The sequence below is a fragment of the Mustela putorius genome, unplaced genomic scaffold, assembly GCF_011764305.1.
Source record: "Mustela putorius furo isolate JIRA1106 unplaced genomic scaffold, ASM1176430v1.1 tig00003858_pilon_pilon_pilon, whole genome shotgun sequence".
Taxonomy (NCBI): Eukaryota; Metazoa; Chordata; class Mammalia; order Carnivora; family Mustelidae; genus Mustela; species Mustela putorius.
The window spans coordinates 21,218,535-21,238,357 of NW_025422010.1; the positions used below are offsets into that span (position 1 = coordinate 21,218,535).

At 40.7% G+C, this 19,823-nt stretch overlaps 1 protein-coding gene across 1 annotated transcript in view; it reads right to left on the bottom strand.

Annotated features, from left to right (window-relative positions):
• ZNF521 (zinc finger protein 521) overlaps positions 1-19,823 on the bottom strand; it is a 277,307-nt gene that overhangs the window by 146,397 nt on the left and 111,087 nt on the right. The window contains 2 exon segments of the mRNA XM_004742857.3: positions 12,868-13,086; positions 13,088-16,221. Coding sequence (XP_004742914.1) covers positions 12,868-13,086; positions 13,088-16,221 — 3,353 coding nt within the window.

A 19,823-nucleotide genomic window follows, 5' to 3' on the forward strand; every position in this document is an offset into this window, starting at 1 on the left:
AGCGGAGAGCCTGCTTCCCCCTCTCTCTCTGCCTGCCTCTCTGCCTACTTGTGATCTCTCTCTCTGTCAAATAAATAAATAAAATCTTGAAGGAAAAAAAAAAAAAGCCCATACTTGTATAATGTGCATCCTCTTTACAAACCTGATAGCCTAACGTCTTGTACATAGCAGGAAATTAATAAACCTGTTATTTTAAGTTGAAGTGCCAAATGAGGAATCAAAAGTTAATGCCATAGGCTAATGTTCCTCAAAGTGTGAGATATGTACCACCTTAACTGGAAAGCATGGATACTGTTCTTTCTGATTACACAAAGGAAAAACGTCTCACTGTGATGCTAATATGTCTTTAATGCTTCTACAATACTTAATAAATCTTCTGGTAACAACAAAAGAACAGTTTTCAGGCTCTTAGTTTTTTGTAAGTACAAGTGTATAGCTAGAATTTTTAAAACATTATTTGGTATTAATCATATTAGTATGTTATCTTTTATTTAAAGTGATACTGATTTAAACTTATGGTTCTGATTAGTTTTGATTTTTATGTTAAATATTAAATGCCTACAAAGAGAATTTATAACATAAATAATAAAGAGTAATGATTAAACAAACACCTGTGTGTCCAACTTAGCTTCCTGTGTTCTTTCCAGACAACCCATTACTCTCTGTCTGAATTTGCATTTCCCATATTGTTAGTCAGGATAAATATTTTCACATGTTTACTGAGCCTTCATGTTTTCCATTTGTGAAATGCCATTTCGTGTTAGTTTCCCATATTCTAATTTGTTGATTTGTGTCTCCTTATTGATTTGTGGCCGTTTTCTACATATTTAGAAACTAATAGTTTTCTCTGCCATGTGTTATAAATGTTTTATCATCTCATAGCTTTCATTTTTGCTCATTCTATAGTAACATTTAGTAAACAACTTATTTTTAAGGTAGATGAGCGTATCATTTGCGATATTTTATTTGTCATTTATACTGTCTGGGCACTATTTGAGATTCATTCCCAACCTGAAGTCATAAGAATATTCTTCATACTTTTTCCTAAAAGATTTATAGTTTTGTTTTTCACACATTTTTACACATGTGAGTATTCTATTTTATCTTTATTTTTTCCATATGGATAATAAATTGAATACTCCATCTATTCCCTCACTTATGTGCAAAGATGGCTATAATCTATGTTGAGTTTTTATGTGTCTGGTATCTCTTGGAGAACCTTTATTGTGTTCTGTGGACTAATCCCACACCATCCAAATTGCTGCAGATTCATTATAAATTGCCTGCATGGTAGGACAAATCCTTCTCTGCTTGTTCTTTTCCTTCAAGGGAATCTTTTTTTTTTTTTTTTTTTTTTTGGACAGAGATCACAAGTAGGTAGAGAGGCAGGCAGAGAGAAGGGGAAACAGGCTCCCTACTGAATAGAGACCCTGATGCGGGGCTCGATCCCAGGATCCTGTGATCACGACTTGAGCCAAAGGCAGAGGCTTAACCCATTGAGCCACCCAGGTGCCCCCCCCTTTTAAATTTATTTATTTGACAAGAAAATTTTTATATTCTTCACCTCTCATTCTTTCATATACCTTTTTCAACCCACTTGTCTAGTTCCAGAAAGTAAGAACATAAAAAAAGTGCATTCTAAAACCTGTTGAAGTTTCCATTGGAGTAGCTATAATTTATAGATTAAATTAGGGATATTTGATAACTTTACAGTACTGAGTCTTCTTGTCCATGAGCGAGTTATACATGATCATTATTTAAGTCTTTAAAAAATATTCCAATAATGTTTTACTGTTTTTCTCCATAAACATCTTGAACATCTTACAAGATTTATTTTTAAGTAAACTAATTTTTGTGTCTATTATAAATGGAATGATTTTACAACTTTTTTTTTCACTTTTTTGCTGGTGAATAAAAATCTAATTGACGTTTAGGAGTTGATTTGGTATCTAGCAAATTTACTAAAGTTTCATTCGTTATAATAATTTGTCTTTAGATTCTTTCAGTATTGTTATATATACAAACATAAGACCTCCAAATGACAGTTTGATTTGCTTCTTTTCAATTTTAGTGCTCCCTCCTTTTTTATACTTAAATTCATTTTTATTTTATGTTACATTGTTGGCTAGGTCAATAAACAGGCCTTATTAGTTATTTTATTATGAACTAATAATTGCATTGAAACTTCTCCACAAATTATTATGCTTGCCAAAAATAATATTTCAAATACTCTTTATGAGGGTAAGAAAATCCCTGCCTGTTCCAAGTGTTCTTTTTAATCATGAAAATATGTTGAATTTAGATTTTTCTGCAACTCTTGAGATAAACATATAATTTGTCTCTTTTAAACTGCCAATGTGGTGAATTCAATCACTATTTATTGAGATTGAGCCCACCTTGCATTCTTGTGGTAAAACCATTTTAATATAATATAAACTCTTTTAACATAGTGGACTTAGTTTGTTAATATGTTCTTTAAAATTTTTTAATGTAAAATCACCTAAATTTTTCTTTTACTATCTTTGTCTGGTTTTAATATGGAGATTATACTGAGCTTATTAAATGGAGTGACGCTTCTTTTTGTATTTTCTGGCACAGGTATGGAATTATGTGTATGTTCTGGTATTTTCTTTGTGGGGAGGTTTTCAATAATTTATTAAGCTCTTTAATGTTTATGGAACTTTCTACTTCTCTCATTTTTATCTTGAGCCAGCTTTGGTGACATACTATTCTAAAACCATTTACATATAATCCCATTTATCCAGCTATTAGTACAAAATTGTTCATAATATTTTCTTTTTTTTTAATCTTGTGCATTTTGGATTTTCTTAAAGTAAAATTTAAAGTTAAGAAATAGCATATATATACTAAACTATAATCTTATGGGTATTGCTTACTGAAATTTTACATATGTATGTAACAGTGTAATCACCACATAGATCAAAATATGGAACATTTCTAGCACCCAGAAGAATCCCTTTGGCCCCTTCCAACTCCATGCCATCACAGAGGTCACTATTCTGGCCTTGATCATCACTGATTAGTGTTGCCTATTGTTACACTTCATATGAATGGAGTCACATACTAGCAGGTGCCTGGTTCCTTTTTTTCAACATTGTGTATATGAGTTCCCAAGATTTGTTATTTAACAGTAGTTCATTCCCTTTTATTGCTGTGTAGTATTCCATTGTGTGAATAGAATGAGCTCACACCATTATATGAACGCATTTCTTCATTTTATTTTGACAGACATTTTGATGGACTCTAGCTTGAAGCTTATATGTAAAATCCACTATAAATATTCCTGTTCATAACCCATTATGAACATTTGCACTCACATCTCTTAGATGTAGACCTTGGAGCAGAATCTGTGGCTTACAGAGTCAGCTAGTATTCAACTTTAGTAAATACTGCCCAGCAGTATTTTTAAAACACTTGCACAAAATAATACTGCCCCTAGTAAAGTAAGAGAGTTCCAACTGCTCTCCATTCTTGGAAAATAAGGATTTTTGCATTCATTTTTGCTTCAGTCATTGTGGTAGGTGTAGTGGCTCTCCTAGTATCTTTTAAAACTGCATATATGATGTTATGGCTCCCCTTTCATTATTATTATTTATTGTTATTTTTTAACTTGATTAATTTCATTAGAAGTTTATAAATTTTGTTAGTCTTGTCATAAAAGAAGTTTTTTACTTTGTTGGCTTCCTTGTTGCCAGTTTTCCATTTCACTATCTTTGCGCTTTGTGTTATCTTCCTCTCTCCTATTTTTTCATGGGCTTGTTTGTTGTTCTGTTTCCAGTGTCTGGAGCTGGATGTTTAGCTTATGGAAATCATGCCTTTTTAAATTTTCTAATATGTATTTTTTTCTAATATATATTCTTATAGCATAACAATGTTTTCCTCTAAGTGTTGCTTTGCTTTCACCTTGCAGGGTTTTTACTATAGCTTTCTTTCAGTTCTAAGTACTTTTAATTTCTCTTTTTATGCCCCCTTTGTTCCACACGTGGTTTTAATTTTTAAATTTATGGAGGGTTTTTTTAAAAATTTTTATAAACATATTATGTATTTTTACCCCCAAGGGTACAGGTCTGTGAAACACCAGGTTTACACACTTCACAGCACTCACCAAAGCACATACCCTCCCCAATGACCATATCCCCATCCCCCTCTCCCAAGCCCCTCCCCCCAGCAACCCTCAGTTTGTTTTGTGAGATTAAGAGTCACTTATGGTTTGTCTAATGGAGGTTTTTTAAAAACAAACAAACAAACAAACACTTTTTCATGTATCATGGATTTGTATTGTGGCCAGAGAATTTGATTTGTGTGAACCTGGACTTCTAAATTGGTCGGAACTTCCTTCATGATAGGCAGGGCGTGAAGGAGAGCCCCGGGTGTACAACGACGGGCGTGGGCCTAGACAGAGGCTGCGAGAGATGCAAACCGCAGAGAAAACACAGCAGCTTGAGAGTGGTCGACCCAAAAGGTTAGAAGAACAGAGAAGACACGGGAAATAAAAACAGCGTTTCGGGCAAGAAGGATTAGGAGAAAGATGGAACACCATCAAAAACTGGGGGGCAACAGAAATTACGATTTGATTTGGTCAAAGGGCTAGCAGAATGCATAACTGATGATGTCAGACAGGTAGCTAAAAATCCAAGACAGGACCTCAGAAGAAGGTCGAGATCTGAAATGCGGTATTTTAGTCATCTGCATGGGGTATTAACGAATAGGAAATAAGTAACAGGAAATAAGGGTGAGGGGACGAGAAGGGCAGGTTAAGAATAGAACCTTCAGGGAAAAAATATGGAAAGGTGAAAACAGAAAGTATAAATAAGGAACTGGCTAGTTAGACTTTGTTGAAAGTTAAAGGTGTTTGGCAATTTTGGGGGGCATTTTCTAGGAAGACAAAGTACCTCTAATAGAAAATTGCATCTATATTATGCAATGAGTAGGGCAATACTGTAATAAGAGATCCAGAACGTAGCTCTCGATTTTCTTTCATTATTCAAAATCATCTTGAATATTTACTAATTTCTACTTCAACACCATTTAAGCCACAATGCAAAATGCTTTGCCTAAACAGAATCTTTGCCACGACGTAGCAGGACTCCACACTCTTCTGGCTCAGTCCTCAAAGAACAAATATTATGTGCAAGTCAAGATTCATGGCTATATACAAAAATATTCCTATTTCTGAATTTCCTATGTTCTAGGAAGGCATGGGAACCCTATGAAAGGCATCAGCCAAAAAACTGAGAACTAGAAATAAGGACAGAAAATGTGGGGATGGAAGTGACAGCAAGTTTAATGTGTGGGTCAGTGATCAATGCCAGGGGAGCATGGGACTAGGGATAGAGAGTGGGTATGAGGCAGGTGCTTGCTTCCACGTTCCACACCCTCATATTTATGCCAGGGGTCATTAACTCCCTGTACCAGTACACTGTAGCTGCCAAATAAATATTGAATACAACAATAATAAATCGGAAAGTAGATTGAACTTGGCAAAGCAGCGCACTCTATTTCAAGAACATCTTGAATCTTACACATTTGTTTGGTCATGTAAATTTTCTACTTAATTTTAAAATATCATTTATCCAGAAGGAGCGTGCCTAATTTTTGCTCTCGGCAAAATTTAGTATCGGCAATTTGAAATATAGAAACTTAAAATCCATCCGTGTATGGAAATTTTTATTACATAAAACAGAACTGTGGAACTTGTGTGGGTTCTGAGTTACCATCATGTACATATTACCATTTCAGTATACAAACCATAAAGAAAGAATATGACTTCCAGACATTTAAAACAGCCCTTGACATTGAAGGTGATTTTTGAACTATTAGAAACTTCAGGCCTTTCAGTTTATTTTAATATTTTTAGATCAAACCTGACTTTAAAGCATGTCAGCACTTTGGGATAAAGTTATCTATATCTTTATGTATTAGTTACTGGATATACACACATACACATGCAGAAATGGAGTATATGCTATTTTTGTCACTTCAAAGTACTTACACAATGTTCATTTATTCAACTGACATTGACTGAGACCTACGACAAGCACGTTGGGTATTCAGAGGTGAGAAAGAGGAAGAAGAAAATAAACAAGGAAAAAATTATAATTTTAAAAGGAAATCTTAAGGAGGAGACTAACTTCAGTAAGATTTTGGGGGGAAGCCCATCTGAGCAGCATGGGAAGTCTCTGAAGAATGTTAAGTGACTCCATGTAATGTACATGTCTGCAGGACAATGCAGCATGAAGAATGGATTGGAAGCAGGCAGAAGATGGAGAGGGATCCATTAGGAAACCAGTGCAGTATCCAGGTGAGGAGTGAGGCCCAGACCATGATGGTGGCTTTGGAGATGGAAAGACATGGATGGGATGACTTGTTAAAGGACCCAGTACTTATTAACAGATTAGATGTGGGGAATGAGGAAAAGGGAGGAAGCACGAATGATTCCCTGGTTTCTTGCTTGAATAATTGGCTGTAAGGTGGTTCCCTTTACTCAAATGATGGAAGTCTGGAAAAAGAACAGCTTTCAGGAGAGACAATCAAGAGTTTAGACTGTACTCGTTACACTTCAAATACATAAAAGAGACGAAGATGGAAACATCAAACCGTCAGCACACAGTAATCCAGAACTCAGCGGAGGTCTAGGCTATGAATAGAAATTTGGGGATTCTTAGCTCGGAGATAGTTACAGCCACATGAAGAGATGAGAGGCCTACTGAGATAGCAGACAGAAAAACAGGGCCAGGGATGAGCCTCAGATTATCTCTGCGCTTTTAGAATAGAGACGGGAGGAGAAACTAGAGAGCAAATGCCTTGAAGTCAGAGGTGCACATTGAGGGAAGAGCCATCCATGCTGCCCTGTGCCATAGGCATGATGGGGACAGGAAGGCTTTCTTTGGAACCTGGAGACCAGGTGGGACCAACTACAACTTCTCTGGGAAATCTGGCCATGAAGTGGAGTAGGATAATAACAGTGGACTGACACATCATCGGTGACGAGGGAACGTTTTCAGACCAAATGTGGTAAGGAAGTATGGATAGTGATACTGTAGGTAACACACTCTGAGCAAGAACACACATTTATCCAATACCTTCTAGGTTTCCGTCACTACGGCAGGTGGCTCCTGCCATACTACCATGAATGGAGAAAGGCTCTGGGTGAGCCACCAGCCGGACATAGCTCCACGACCCCAATCCACAGACGTATGTGCCTACTGCGGACCTGGCACTGTCAAACATGAGAGTGAGTAAATTCTTGCCCGAGGAATTCATAGGAAGACAAAGGTATAGAGGTAATTACAAAACAATGTGACAATTTTAACATATTTGTGACATCCTGTATACATGGAGCATTCAAGGGAAGGAGAAGTGTTTGTGGTGGGAAGTCATGGTCATGGGAGGACTTCTCGATCTCTAAACAGAGGGTAAGTTGGACAGCCTCATGGAAGGTGGAGAGCAATCAGGAGGAGGGAGATTGTTGGGTAGAAGAGACAGGGCAGTCTTAACGAGACACAGAGGCAGTGTGTCACCTGCAGGTTAATTAAAGTATTTTCAACTACGGAATAAGGTGAAAGGTAAGAAAAGGAAGAGAAAATTTATCAGGGGCCAGAACCTGAAGCGTCATTTTATTTCACAATAAAAGGATATTATACTATCCTACAAGGATGGAAGTACAGAGCACTTAAAATGTTTCAAATAGGGAGGGACATACTATTCAGATTTGTGTTTTAGATAGATTGTTCTGGCAGCTTTGTGGAGATGGATTTGAAAATGATAAGACTAAAGTCCAAGGGAGCAATTAGGAGGCTGCTTCAGTCGTTTAGTGAAAGATGATCAGAGATTGAGTTACAAATGTGGTAAGAGGATGGAGAGGAGGGGATTGATTTAAGAAATATATATGAGCTGAAACAGAGATCACTTGATGGCCAACTGGATGTGGAGAAAAGGGACACAAGAAAATCGGTGGCTCCACAAGTGAAACAGAAAATATGAGAAAAGAAGCAGGTTCAGAGAAAGGATGATGAGTTCAGTTTTGGTCCCACTGAGTTTCATGTGTATGGAAACACGTGAGTGACTATCTCCAGCAGGCAACTGTGGGTGTGGGTCTGAATATCAGTGCAAAGGTGTAAGTCACAGATACCCTTTTTAAAATCCGTTTCATCGAGAGGTAATTCACATATGAAAATTCACTAATTTTACACCTGGTGGGTATTAACAAATGCATACAGTCATGTAGCCACCGCCACAATCAAGATATGGAATATTTCCCTCAGTGCTCCCCCCCCTCCCTGCCCCGAAAGTTCCCTCCTGCATTTGGGAGATATCATTTGGAGAGTCATCCATAAAATGTGGTAGCAGGAGCCATGGGAGTGGATGAGGCCACATGGAGGGGGTATGCAGAATGAGAGCAGCCACAGGGCACAAACTTGTAGGAGCAGACAGAGGAAGTAGGCTACACATCCCTCCATAAAGGCAACCAGGAGGGAAAAAGGATGCTTGGTAAAGAGGAAAGAGGCAATAACAAGAAGTGAGCAAACTAGGATAAGTTCTCTTTAAGGAAAAAACAAACAACCCCCCCCCAAAAAAACAAAAACAGCATTGCATGGGTCAGTTATCAGCAGAGACCTTAAAGAAGTCAGCTGCCGTAAAGTGATGGAAACAGATGATCCCTTGCAGTGGGTGGAGGAAGGGAATGACCACAGAAAGTAAGACAGCAACACAGAGAGGATTTTATGAAAAGAATACGGGATGAGACGGCAGCCCGAGGAAAGTCCAGTGGATTTACAAAAAGAGAATCTTGAGTCTGGAGTTAGAAAGCCAGCTGCCCAGAGCTCCTTGCCTACCACTTCCTAGCTGTGTCACCTTAGATCTCAATTTATCTGGACCTGGTTTGCTGCCTGTAAAATAAGGCAGCTTAATCAGATGGTCTCCAGAGTCCCTTCTGGTTCTGATTCTGTGGCTCTGCATAGCCAGCAACACAGACACAGATGGAAACCCTTGCAAGAGCAATTTCAGCAGACTGGCGGGGATGGCGTGAGCTGAAATGTTTGAGTAAATGGCCCCTTGAAGAAACCCGGTGATCAGACGTCCTGGAGAAATGGAAGCAGAAGGACACATGCTTCTAATGTCATCGTAAGAAAACATATTAAGGTCCAAATGGGGCAGAACCTGACCAGGCTGGGCCAGTGTCAATGAACTCCAGAAGAAGAACTAACATTTATTCAACACACAGTAAATGTCAGTAACTCTGCAAGGTGTTTCGTGTATGGAAAAATCTGGATGGCCAGCATTCTTCTTGTGTCAGTTTATCTCTCCCGTTTACGGAATTGTTGTAGGTAACGGCCGTCCGGCATAAATGCATATCATCCACGATCTCTGAGAGCCAAAGGGAAATGAATAGGTTCCCCTAAATATTTCATTCAAAACAAAGACTCCATAGCAAATTTAGATTGATAATTGTAGGATTTGGACACAAAGAAAACGTCTTCACAAATTCAGGAAGCATTATGCAGAAGAATTCAGATCTTTTGTCTTCAATCCCAAATTTCTCTATTCCATGACAGCTACCTACTCTTATGCTTCCATAAGTGTTCCGTGCCTTGTCTTCCATCCATTTCTTGGATCGCATGCATTTATCCAGTACTTAGCCTTCCCTAGATTATATCTAAATCCCTTTTAACTAGGTAATCTAGTCTCGACCAAAAAACATTCTTTTCAGTCTTTGAAATACTCATTCCAGTGTCTACCAATACCCTTATGTGATCACAAGTCAGAGCCCAGAAAAAAAATCTAATCTTGTTCTTGACAATATCTGTGTATCCGGGTTTTATTATGTCCCGTGGTCTCCTTTTCTCTTCTGAAGTCTCAATCCTCAGCAAGAAGAGATGAAAATACCACCTACAGCACTAAGCCCTTCATTCCTGCCTAGGACACTGAAGTCAGGAGACATACATGCCACACTTCTTTTTGTGATAAAATTTATTCCTGCACAGCACTCCTGTTTTTGGGCAAAGACTTACGTAATAACTTCTCTTTTACCTACATGGTAAAAAAAATTTACACAACACACAGGAGAAGTCACAGAAGCTTAACTTGACTAATAAAGAATGTAAGCAAATTAATTTTTATTATAGGTCTTTTTCTTGCTGATGCATTATTTGAGGCTCCTTTTTGTAAAATTCCACGTGTTTTGATTAATATTCTATGTCAAGTCCAAATGATATGGCCTACTATACATTTTTAAGTACAGAGGCTATCAGAAAGGAAGTGAGCACATGAAATTTTATGATCTAAATAGTGTAATGAAGAAAAAATAACAATGATGAAAATGTCAAACAAATTAGCACAGAGGAAAAATGCACAGCTGAATCCTAATATCTGGTCAGGTAAAAACATTGCTACACGCTCCTAATAATCAGGCTTAATAAGGAAGGCACCTTACCCTTCTGCTTAAAGAGTCCTTTTAAGCCTTGGTATGTAGGTGCTTACAAAATACTACTGTAAAAATTACAATTAGGGGTACCTGGACAGCTCAGTCAGTCTGACTCTTGATTTTGGCTCAGGTCATGATCTCTCAGGGTCGTGAGACAGAGCCCAGTGTCAGGCTCCTGGATTCAGCTCAGGGTCTGCTTGAGATTCTCTCTCTCTTCTCCTCCCCCTCCCAAATAAGTAAATGAAAAAATAAAATCTTAAAAAAAAGAATTACAATTAAGAAATACTTTTAAATATATCTTCTACATTATTCTATTTAACGGCAGGATATAGTTAAACTTAATCATGAAGATTTTAGGTATAATTAAAAACTTGACCACCCCTTAATGATAAGTTCTCTAAGCAAGTAACTCTAACCAAATTAACATGTAAAGATTATTCATATGTTCTCCTCCATTTAAAAAATAAATCTCAACTCAAGTGGTATAGTAATATATAGCAATTTAGGAACATCAGAAAACATAAACCAAGAAAAAACAGGCACGATGCCTTTCTATAATCTACTAAGAAACAAGAGACTGATTTTGCTTGATTTTAAACGAACACACCACCACAATCACACACACACACACACACACACACACGAATGCAGCCATTTCAAATCAATTTTATGCACCATTTAAATTAAACATGAATATACAAACTCCCCTCTATATGTTAGGCATAGCAAAATAAGAAAGGGGAGAGGAGTAATTTTCTGCATAAATGTTTTTCTAAAATTCTTGTTCACAAGCATTTTAAAAACAAGACATTTTGGGGACAAGTGGGTAAATTTGAATATGGACATCTTATAGATGACATTACAGATCTATTTGATTTCCTTTTTTATCTATTTGATTTCTTTAACTGATTTAGTTAATTGCCTTAATTAATAATATTATGATTAAATGAGAAAATGTCCTCCTTCTTAGGAAAACCACGATGTCTGAACTTACTTTCATGTAGTTCAGATTAATAAAAAGTTTGCGGGGGGGGGGGAATGTGACAAAATGTTCATATCTGGTAAATCTGCGATATGGATACTCAAACACACCTTCACAGTGTTACTCCCTTAGCTTTTCTATAGGTTTAAACATGTTTGAAAGAAAAAGTTGGAAAAAATAATTCCTCTCATCTGATTAGAACGACCAAAAGACACTACTTGATCCAACACATGAGCCAGGAGCCATTACCAAAACTATGCTCTTCCAACTGTCCTCATCAGTTTGAAAGGACTTCACTTATTTAAATGAGAGAAAGGTGCAGATTTACTTGGAAGGAGAGAAAGGAAAGCAGCTTCAAAGTTTGGGAGCTTGCCTGTCACACAGATGCCACATTTCAGGAGGAGAGGCTCTGTGTCAGTCTTCCCGGCTCTCCCCTACCAGCTGACTGATGGCTATCTGCAGGGACGTGCAGGGGGGCCTCCAAGAGGGTGTGAGTGCAGAAACAAGATAAGGAAAATGCAGTGACCCCAAACTGAAGGGAGGTGGATCTCCCTGGGGTTTTCATTTGGATGGATCTCCAGATAGGGGCAGGTAGGGAAGTGGAAAGAACTCTTAGAAACTAGGTGATAAAGCATAAAGAAATTATAATAAAATGAGCCATCCTCTGCTCAGCTTCAAGGACTGGTGACTTATAAAACTATTTCATTGTAAATGAACTTATTTTTCATACTCATTATGGCAAAGAAGGCATGAAACCACTCTTACACTAAGGGAAAAAAAAAAAAAAACACTTTCATTTTGAAACCCAAGCCCAGAGAGTGAAGACTCGGGGACATTTAAGGGGACTCCTTGAAAAGGAACATTGGGCACGTGGCGCTTGATAAATGTAGGGGCTTTTAAAAAACCCTGTTGTGTGAAAATATTTTGCTCACCACCCAGAAGACAAAGAGAAACAGTGAGTGTTGACAACATGGTATTATAAAGCCACCCCTACCCAATTTGTTTTCCACAAATATATATATATTCCTTTTAATTTACTCTAAGCCAGCATGGTTGGCCCATAGCATCTTACTTTTATGTCATTATCTCTCTGCCATACACACAAGTCATAGCTGGGGATTTCAACTCGCGGTGAAGCTATGCTGAGATTCCAGATCTCAGTGGTGCTGGCATGAGTGCTGATCTCTTCAGTCATAGAGAAGACAACATCCTAGGGAGACTGGAATTAGTCCTATTTTGCACCATTCAAGCCAAAATGCTGCTTATCAAGAAGCAAGTAATTGCTGGCTAATGGCTATGGGGGTGGGGGTAGAACCCACTGCATTTCAATCTAAGCATCTCTCGGCACATGACAGTAAATAAGGCCGCGGAGAGTGGACACACCAAGTGGCAAGGGTTTCCTGAGGAGGTTAAAAGAGCAAACAGTAAAAAGGCAAGTTACCTCGTCCGACTGGGAGGGACTGATTCTGGGCATTGGCGATACTTGCGGAGTTTTCAACTGTGTGCTGTTGCTATCTGGCACGAGCTCTCGGTGGACCGTTTGGATGTGGTTCTGGAGTTCGCTTTCAGACTCAAACTTAACGTTGCAGCTAGAACAGCGAGTCTTCAGTCCCCCCGCCTTGCCTTTCCCCTCGATGGCAGCAAGATTCTCATTCTGGCCCTAGGCCCGGCCTATTCGTGCCGGGAGGGATGTTGATGCCTGGGCTGCCGCTCTTACTGAGGTTCACGCAGCCGGCGCACAGACCATAGGGCAGGCCGTTGATGTCAAGTTTCACCAGATCCTGCTTGGAACGGAACTCTTTGAGGCAAGACGCACACTTGTACAGTTTTTGGACGTGCTGGCCACGCCCCGTGGCCTGGACGGCGGACCCATTCCCTGTCTTTTGCATGTGGAATGTCCCGTGGATTTTGAGTTCCAAGGTGGAGGTCACGGTCTGCATGCAGACCACGCAGCGAAATCCCGTGAGGGAATTCCGCAAGTCAGGGTGCATTTGGCAATGCTCTAAAAACTCCTCTTCGCTCTGGAGAGGCATCTTGCAAATGCGGCAGTTGCCCGTGTCGAGACTCTTACTGTGCGTGACTTTGTGCTCGGTCAGGGTTAAAAGGGAGGGAAACCGCTCTCCACAGATAGGGCACATGTAGTGTTTGACGGGGCCGAGGTGGGTCTGCATATGCTCGCGGAGGCCATTTTCGGAGAAGAAGGTTCGAGAGCACACATTACACTTATAATTCCCTTTGATGAGCTCGGCTTTCTTCTTCACAATGGCGCTCTCCCCGGGTCTGATGTTGTGGTCCCGGAGCTGGTGGTTCTGCAGCAGGGTCTCCATGGTGTAGGCCGCCCCACAGATGTCACAGCCGTACATCGGCTCCGACGTGTCCACGTCTTCCTCGCTGCCGTCGTGGCTGTTGTGGGACTCCTGGCTGTTGGTCAGCAGGGTCTGCAGCTCCACCTCCTCCTTCTGGACCTGCTCCGAAGCCCCGTTCGCCCCGCAGTTGGGAGTCTTGGTCTCAAACACGCAGTGCTTCTCCCGTAGGTGCTTCTCCAGCAGGATGATGGCGTGGAAGGCCTTGCTGCAGAACTTGCAGTTGTACTTCTTGCTGTGGGTGGTGATGTGGCACTGGAGCTCCACCTCAGTGCCAAAAGACTCACCGCAGAAGATGCACTTGTGCACCTTGCCTTGATTTTCCAGGTGGTTGTGTTTCACGTGGAGTTGCAAGTCGGTCTCGTTCCGGAAGTCCCAGTTGCAAGACGTGCACCTGTAGACCTTCTTCTCATTGCTGTGCTTCACGGCCAGGTGGAGCTGAATGGAGACTTTCGAGTCGAAAACTTCTTGGCAGAGCGTGCACCGGAAGAAGACGAAGGTGTGCATGTCCAGCAGGTGTTTCTGAAGGTCGTCCACTGATGTGAACTGCTTGTCGCAGCTCTCGCAGATGTAGTAGGTGGAGGTGATCATGAAATGAATGGTGACGTGCTTCAGCAAGGACTCTTGGTTGGGGAATTCCTTGTTGCACTGAGGGCAGGTCAGTTTGGGGAGCACAGTGTCGAGATGAGTTTTTAGGTGAGTCTGAAAGCTGTCGAGGGACGTGTACTTAGCACCACACTGATTACAGATATACTCTCCCGCCGGACGCCCAGGGGCGCCGCCCACCGCCTGCATCATCTTAAGAGATGTCTGCTCTATGGCCACAGGTGATAAGGGGCTCAAGGCCCTGGATTTCTTGCCGTTGTGAATATAATTCAGGGCCAAGGGAATGTTTTTGTGATTCTCTTTGATATGCTTGTTCAGCTTAAGAACGCTGTTGAATATTGGCGAATTCGTACAGTAAGAACAAGAATAGACTTCTACGACCGGTTCCTTCGGAGTCCCGAGAACGGGAGACCCGAATCGGGAACCACTGAGGTCACAGTGGACCTGTCTTATGTGCTCTTCCAGGGAAGAGTCAGTGAGAAACCCCATGTAGCAATGGGGACAAAAGAACGCATTGCTATCCTTAGCGGCAGGGTTCGCAAATCCGTGAGAGCATCGGATATGTTCCTGAAGGGTGTTGAGGTCATTGACAACTTCAGAGCAGAAGTTGCACTGGTAGACGATGGCAGGCATAGCAGAAACAATCAGACCCGGGTCCTGAGCTTCATGCACTTGCTTGAGATGTTCGTTCAGGTTGTAGAGGGAGGGCAACACCTCCAAGCAATACTGACAGATGTGGGCCTGTTCGGGCTTGTCTAAATGCATCGTCTTCAGGTGAATCTGCAGAACGGCCAGACTCGAGAACAACTGCTTGTTGCAGTAAATACAGCTGTAGGTCACTTTCGCCTGTTTACTCGAGGGGACGGTCAGGTCGGGGGTCTGCTGGGCGGCCCGCTTCCTCCCCCGGCTCTTCGGGATGGGCGGGGCAGCCTCCACCATGGTCGAGCTGTCCACGGAGAGGTTGGAATCCGGAGTCGTGCTGGACACGGACGTGTAGCCCACCGTGACCAGAGAGGGGCTGTTGCTGTGGTTGCATGACTCGGCCTGCTGGTGGCTGTCCATGTGGCTGTACAGCTCCTCAACGGTGTGGAAGCTCTCCGAGCAGATGCTGCAGGAGTTCTTCTTCTCCCCGCCATGCACCTGCTCCATGTGGTTCATGAGCGGCGTCTCCTCCACAAAGAGCTCGTGGCAGTAGATGCACTGGAGGGCCGCCCGGTCCTCGTTCGGGGAGCACTCGGGGTGGCACTCCGCGATGTGCTTCTGGAGGTCTTCCGGGAAGTCGAAGCCTTCCTCGCACTGACTGCACTTCTGAGTGTCCTTCATTTTCCAGTCCTCCATCCTGGAGCCAGACTGGGAGCCGTCCTTGTTTCTCTCGTGAACCTGCATGTGTCCGTGCAAGGAGCTAGAGGACAGGAACCCACGGCGGCAAATGGCACATTTATATGGCTTGTTGGACGTGTGAGTCTTTAAGTGGATCTTCAAGTGATCACTGCGGGAGAATGCAGCGTCACATTCGCTGCAGTGGTACTTCTTGTCCCCCGTGTGGAGCTTGATATGGCGGTCTCGGCTCCGCTTGTGTTTGAACAGCCGACTGCAGTAGGTGCACTTGAAAGGCAGTTTGTCGCTGTGGCTCTGCTCATGGTGCTTTAGGTAGCTGAGGCGGCTAAAGGACTTGTCACAGAATTGGCATGGATACGGGAGTCCGGGGCCGCCTTCTTCCTCTCCAAAATCGCAACCTTCTCCGTGGCTAGGGGAAGTCTGGTCCTTGCTAGAAGGTGAGGAAGCCGGCCAAGAGCAGGTGGGATCATCTTCAACATCCACTCCATCTGCAAGGAGAAGCAAGGGAACATTTCATCTCACGGGCTGAGACCTCGAGAGCGAGTTTACCTACCATTCTCGACAAGTCCATTAACGGTCGGACCATGTAGAACCTTCTGGTGGAGGGGAGGGGACCAAAAAAAAAAAAAAACCCGGAGGACAAAATATTTGAGAGGAACACTTTCAAATCTGAGCCCAAAGCTTTTATTCTACATTTACTTTTTACTGGCTTATAAAATGTAAGAAGATATTAAATAGTTCTATGTCTAAATTACCACTTTTATTACTTTTTATCATTTTTCCTTAGAAGCAAGGTATATATTACGCATCGACAATTTTATTAAAATGCAGATTTTAATATATTTAATGTTTCTTCTGTATTCATTCTAAAATGATTTGCATATTATGGGAGCATCTGAAGAACCAAATGAAAAGAGGAAATATTACAGGAATGATTTAAAATTAATGCAGTCAACCCAGATGTCTAATATTTAATAAAAAATTCCCTCTACATTTTGCTTGTTTTTCTATAAAAAGGCAATTCTGAGGACCAAAATCTTTTATGGGGTTCTTATTGATACAGACCTTATTGCTTTCAGCAAAAAAATATTAAAAAGTAAGCACATGGAGGAAGACAGAAAACACAATAATAATTACGTCTTGTGTAATGAAAGACAACCAGGATTTCTTCAATAACTGAAAGATTCGAATACCATAGGCCAGAAAATGGATTATTAAATGTTAGCAGGGTACCGCTAGATATTACATGTAGCTAGGATCAGCCAGGATCAAGAAAAAATGAGAGTTTCACAAGGGCCAGATTGTAATAGTGTATTTTGTTTGGAAAGTTCAAGAGGTGGCCCACCATTTCTTCCTTTTGCAAAAGCTTCAGCGGCATGAACTTCCTTAGCCAAACAGGACCTGCACTTTGAGGTGAGCAGAGACAAAGCGACTTGTGAAAAACTGGAAACAGGAAAAGTGATAAATGATTATGGTAAATGCTGAAAGATTTATGAGTAACAAAGAGAAGACAAACAAGACTGAAAGCCAGATATAACCTTAGCAAGTTATCCATAAAGTAACTCTACCTTATATTGGGTGTTTTTTAACTATGTTCTTGGCAAATATGCACTCCTATCCCTGTTGCTTTCTTAACATCCAAGTGGAAAATAAGACCTTCTCAAGTAGGTTATAAAACCTCTTTTTTGCTTTTCAAAACAATCTATCATTCAAGGTGAGAAGAAACTGTAAAAGCTTTTCACTCTCCAAAAGAGCAAGATTTTTCAGAAATGCAGATGAGTAAAGACCATCAAGTGAAGCTGGTGGACACAGTGATCCTATTAGGATAATAGGTTCAATTAGAATATTATTAGGATATTCTAATAAAAACCGATTAGAATGTGATCAAGTAAGTTTTTAAATTCTTCAAAGCTCAAGTTCACTAGCAAGCTATATTATTAACATAAAAGTAGAAACTGGCAAGCATTATGTAAACAAATTCCACGTCTGCTTTCTTTAAGGTAACAAGATTTTACTAGATTATCAGCCTCTTGCTTATCCACAGGAAACAGATGAGGATCATTCCTTTCCTGCATCTAGAAACTGATGACAACACCATCTCACTATCAATGCCAGATGGCAACCATCTAACTCTGAGAAAACAACCAAACACCATTCCTGGATCCCTGCCCACTGCAACAAAGCTTCGCAATACAAGTTGAAAATCGCATGATTTTACATCCTCATTTATAGGAGTCTGTAACCCAACATGTTTCCAGCATAAAAAAGGATCTGATAGTCGTGGCTTTGACTTAAATTTAAAGGTGAGTGCGAAGGAAGAACCTAGACAGACAAGCTCAACTCACCATCAACCATCAGATAGAAAAATGATTTTTAAAATTTTAAAACAAAACAAAACAAAACAAAAAAAAACCCCTCAATGGTGATTCTAGCTTCCCTTTTAAAAAACTATGAGGCACCTAACGACGGTGTCCCTAAAACAAACCAAAGTTTTAAAATATTTCCTTTAAGTGAAAAAATTGCTATTTATTAAATTTGTTCAGCATTCTAGGTCAAAAATCTAATATAGTTCAGATTTCTCTTTCAGGCTTATATCCTGTTGTTTCACTGAAAAATATTTTCAAACACATCATCTCATTGGTACAGTTGGGAAAACAGTGAATCAGAGTTTATCCTGAATCTAGACTCAAAGAAAATAACTACTGACCCTAAAAATTTAGCAAGTGAACTTATTATTAAATTGCAGATTGTGTCCAGGCATGATATACTGTTACACAAATGTACAAAAAATTACAGAGCAACCGACCATTATAAATACTGTGCAATCCCTGATACCACTCTTAAATCAGGTTCTTGTCTGTGGCCATGCCTGACTCTACTTATTACATAACTGTTCTCTTAAGCTTATAAATTTCAACATGTCAAGTGAGCTGAGGGTGAGGATCAAGTTTTTACTCAACCAGGCTTCAAGGGAGCTGGAAACCTTCTCTTCCCTCTCTCCGACCCCTATTATTTGGTCTTGGGGGAAAGGAAAGTGAAAATCACAGATGATGTGTCTTTGTAACCGAAAGACACGAAAAGAGAGTACAGGATTCGGAAGGCTTGGGCTGGGGGTTGGAACAGACGGAGCAGGGTCAAAAGTCTGAGCAGGGAACACTACTTTTAGAAAAATAAATAAAGGTTTCATGAAAGGCTGATTTCTATTTTAAAATCTAAATGGTAAAAAAAAAAAACAAAAAAAAAAACCCTCATTTGCTAGTACTATAAATACGGATGTGTGCTCCCAGGGACACACAAGGCACTCAGTGACAAAACTCCCAGTGGGGTTGGTCCTGGCTCCAAGGGTATCGGTCTCCCAAGACTTCTGGTGGTGGTGGTGTGGCCAGTATTCTCTGAGGTCTGCCTAAGTCTAGAAAGCTGCCCGTCTCCAGGAACTTCAGCTTTCTGGCAGTCACCACGCAAACCGTGTTTAGATGGCTAATACAGATTTGAACAATTTCACGTTCTTTTTTTCACATGGGAGAAAACTACGGAGGATTCTTCCAGGGCTGGTTTCTGAATCAACTCAAACTCTCTTTTTCCCCTCAGCACTAAGTGCTACTTACAGGAATGTCTTTCTGCCGGTCCAATGGCAGGTTTTCTGCATTTCAATGTGAAGTACTTAACATGTCCATGTTACATTTTAATTTTTGGAATCAGTCACTTCACATTAGGTGACTCTCAGAACTGTAGCTCTTACAGCCGGGAGAGGGGGGAAAAAAAAAAAAGAAAGAAAGAAAAGAAAAGAAACAACTTTGCTGGAAAACCAGCTCCCTGGCCTAAAAGTCTATTTAAAGATGCAAATGTGTGTGCATAGTTAGTGCAGATGTTTTTCTACAGCAACTGTACTTGCTGAGTTTCGCCATTTCCATAAAGCACATTAAAACAAGTGTGTGAACACTGAGAGATGAAAGTCTCCAACACTCCTGAGACTTTCAGTGGAAAGTAGAGCCGCCTGACTTTTCTCCAAGCAGACAGGAATGCCCATGATTCAGCAGCCTGAGTAAATAAAAGAGGTCCTTATTTCCTAATTTTGCTGGCTGGCCACACT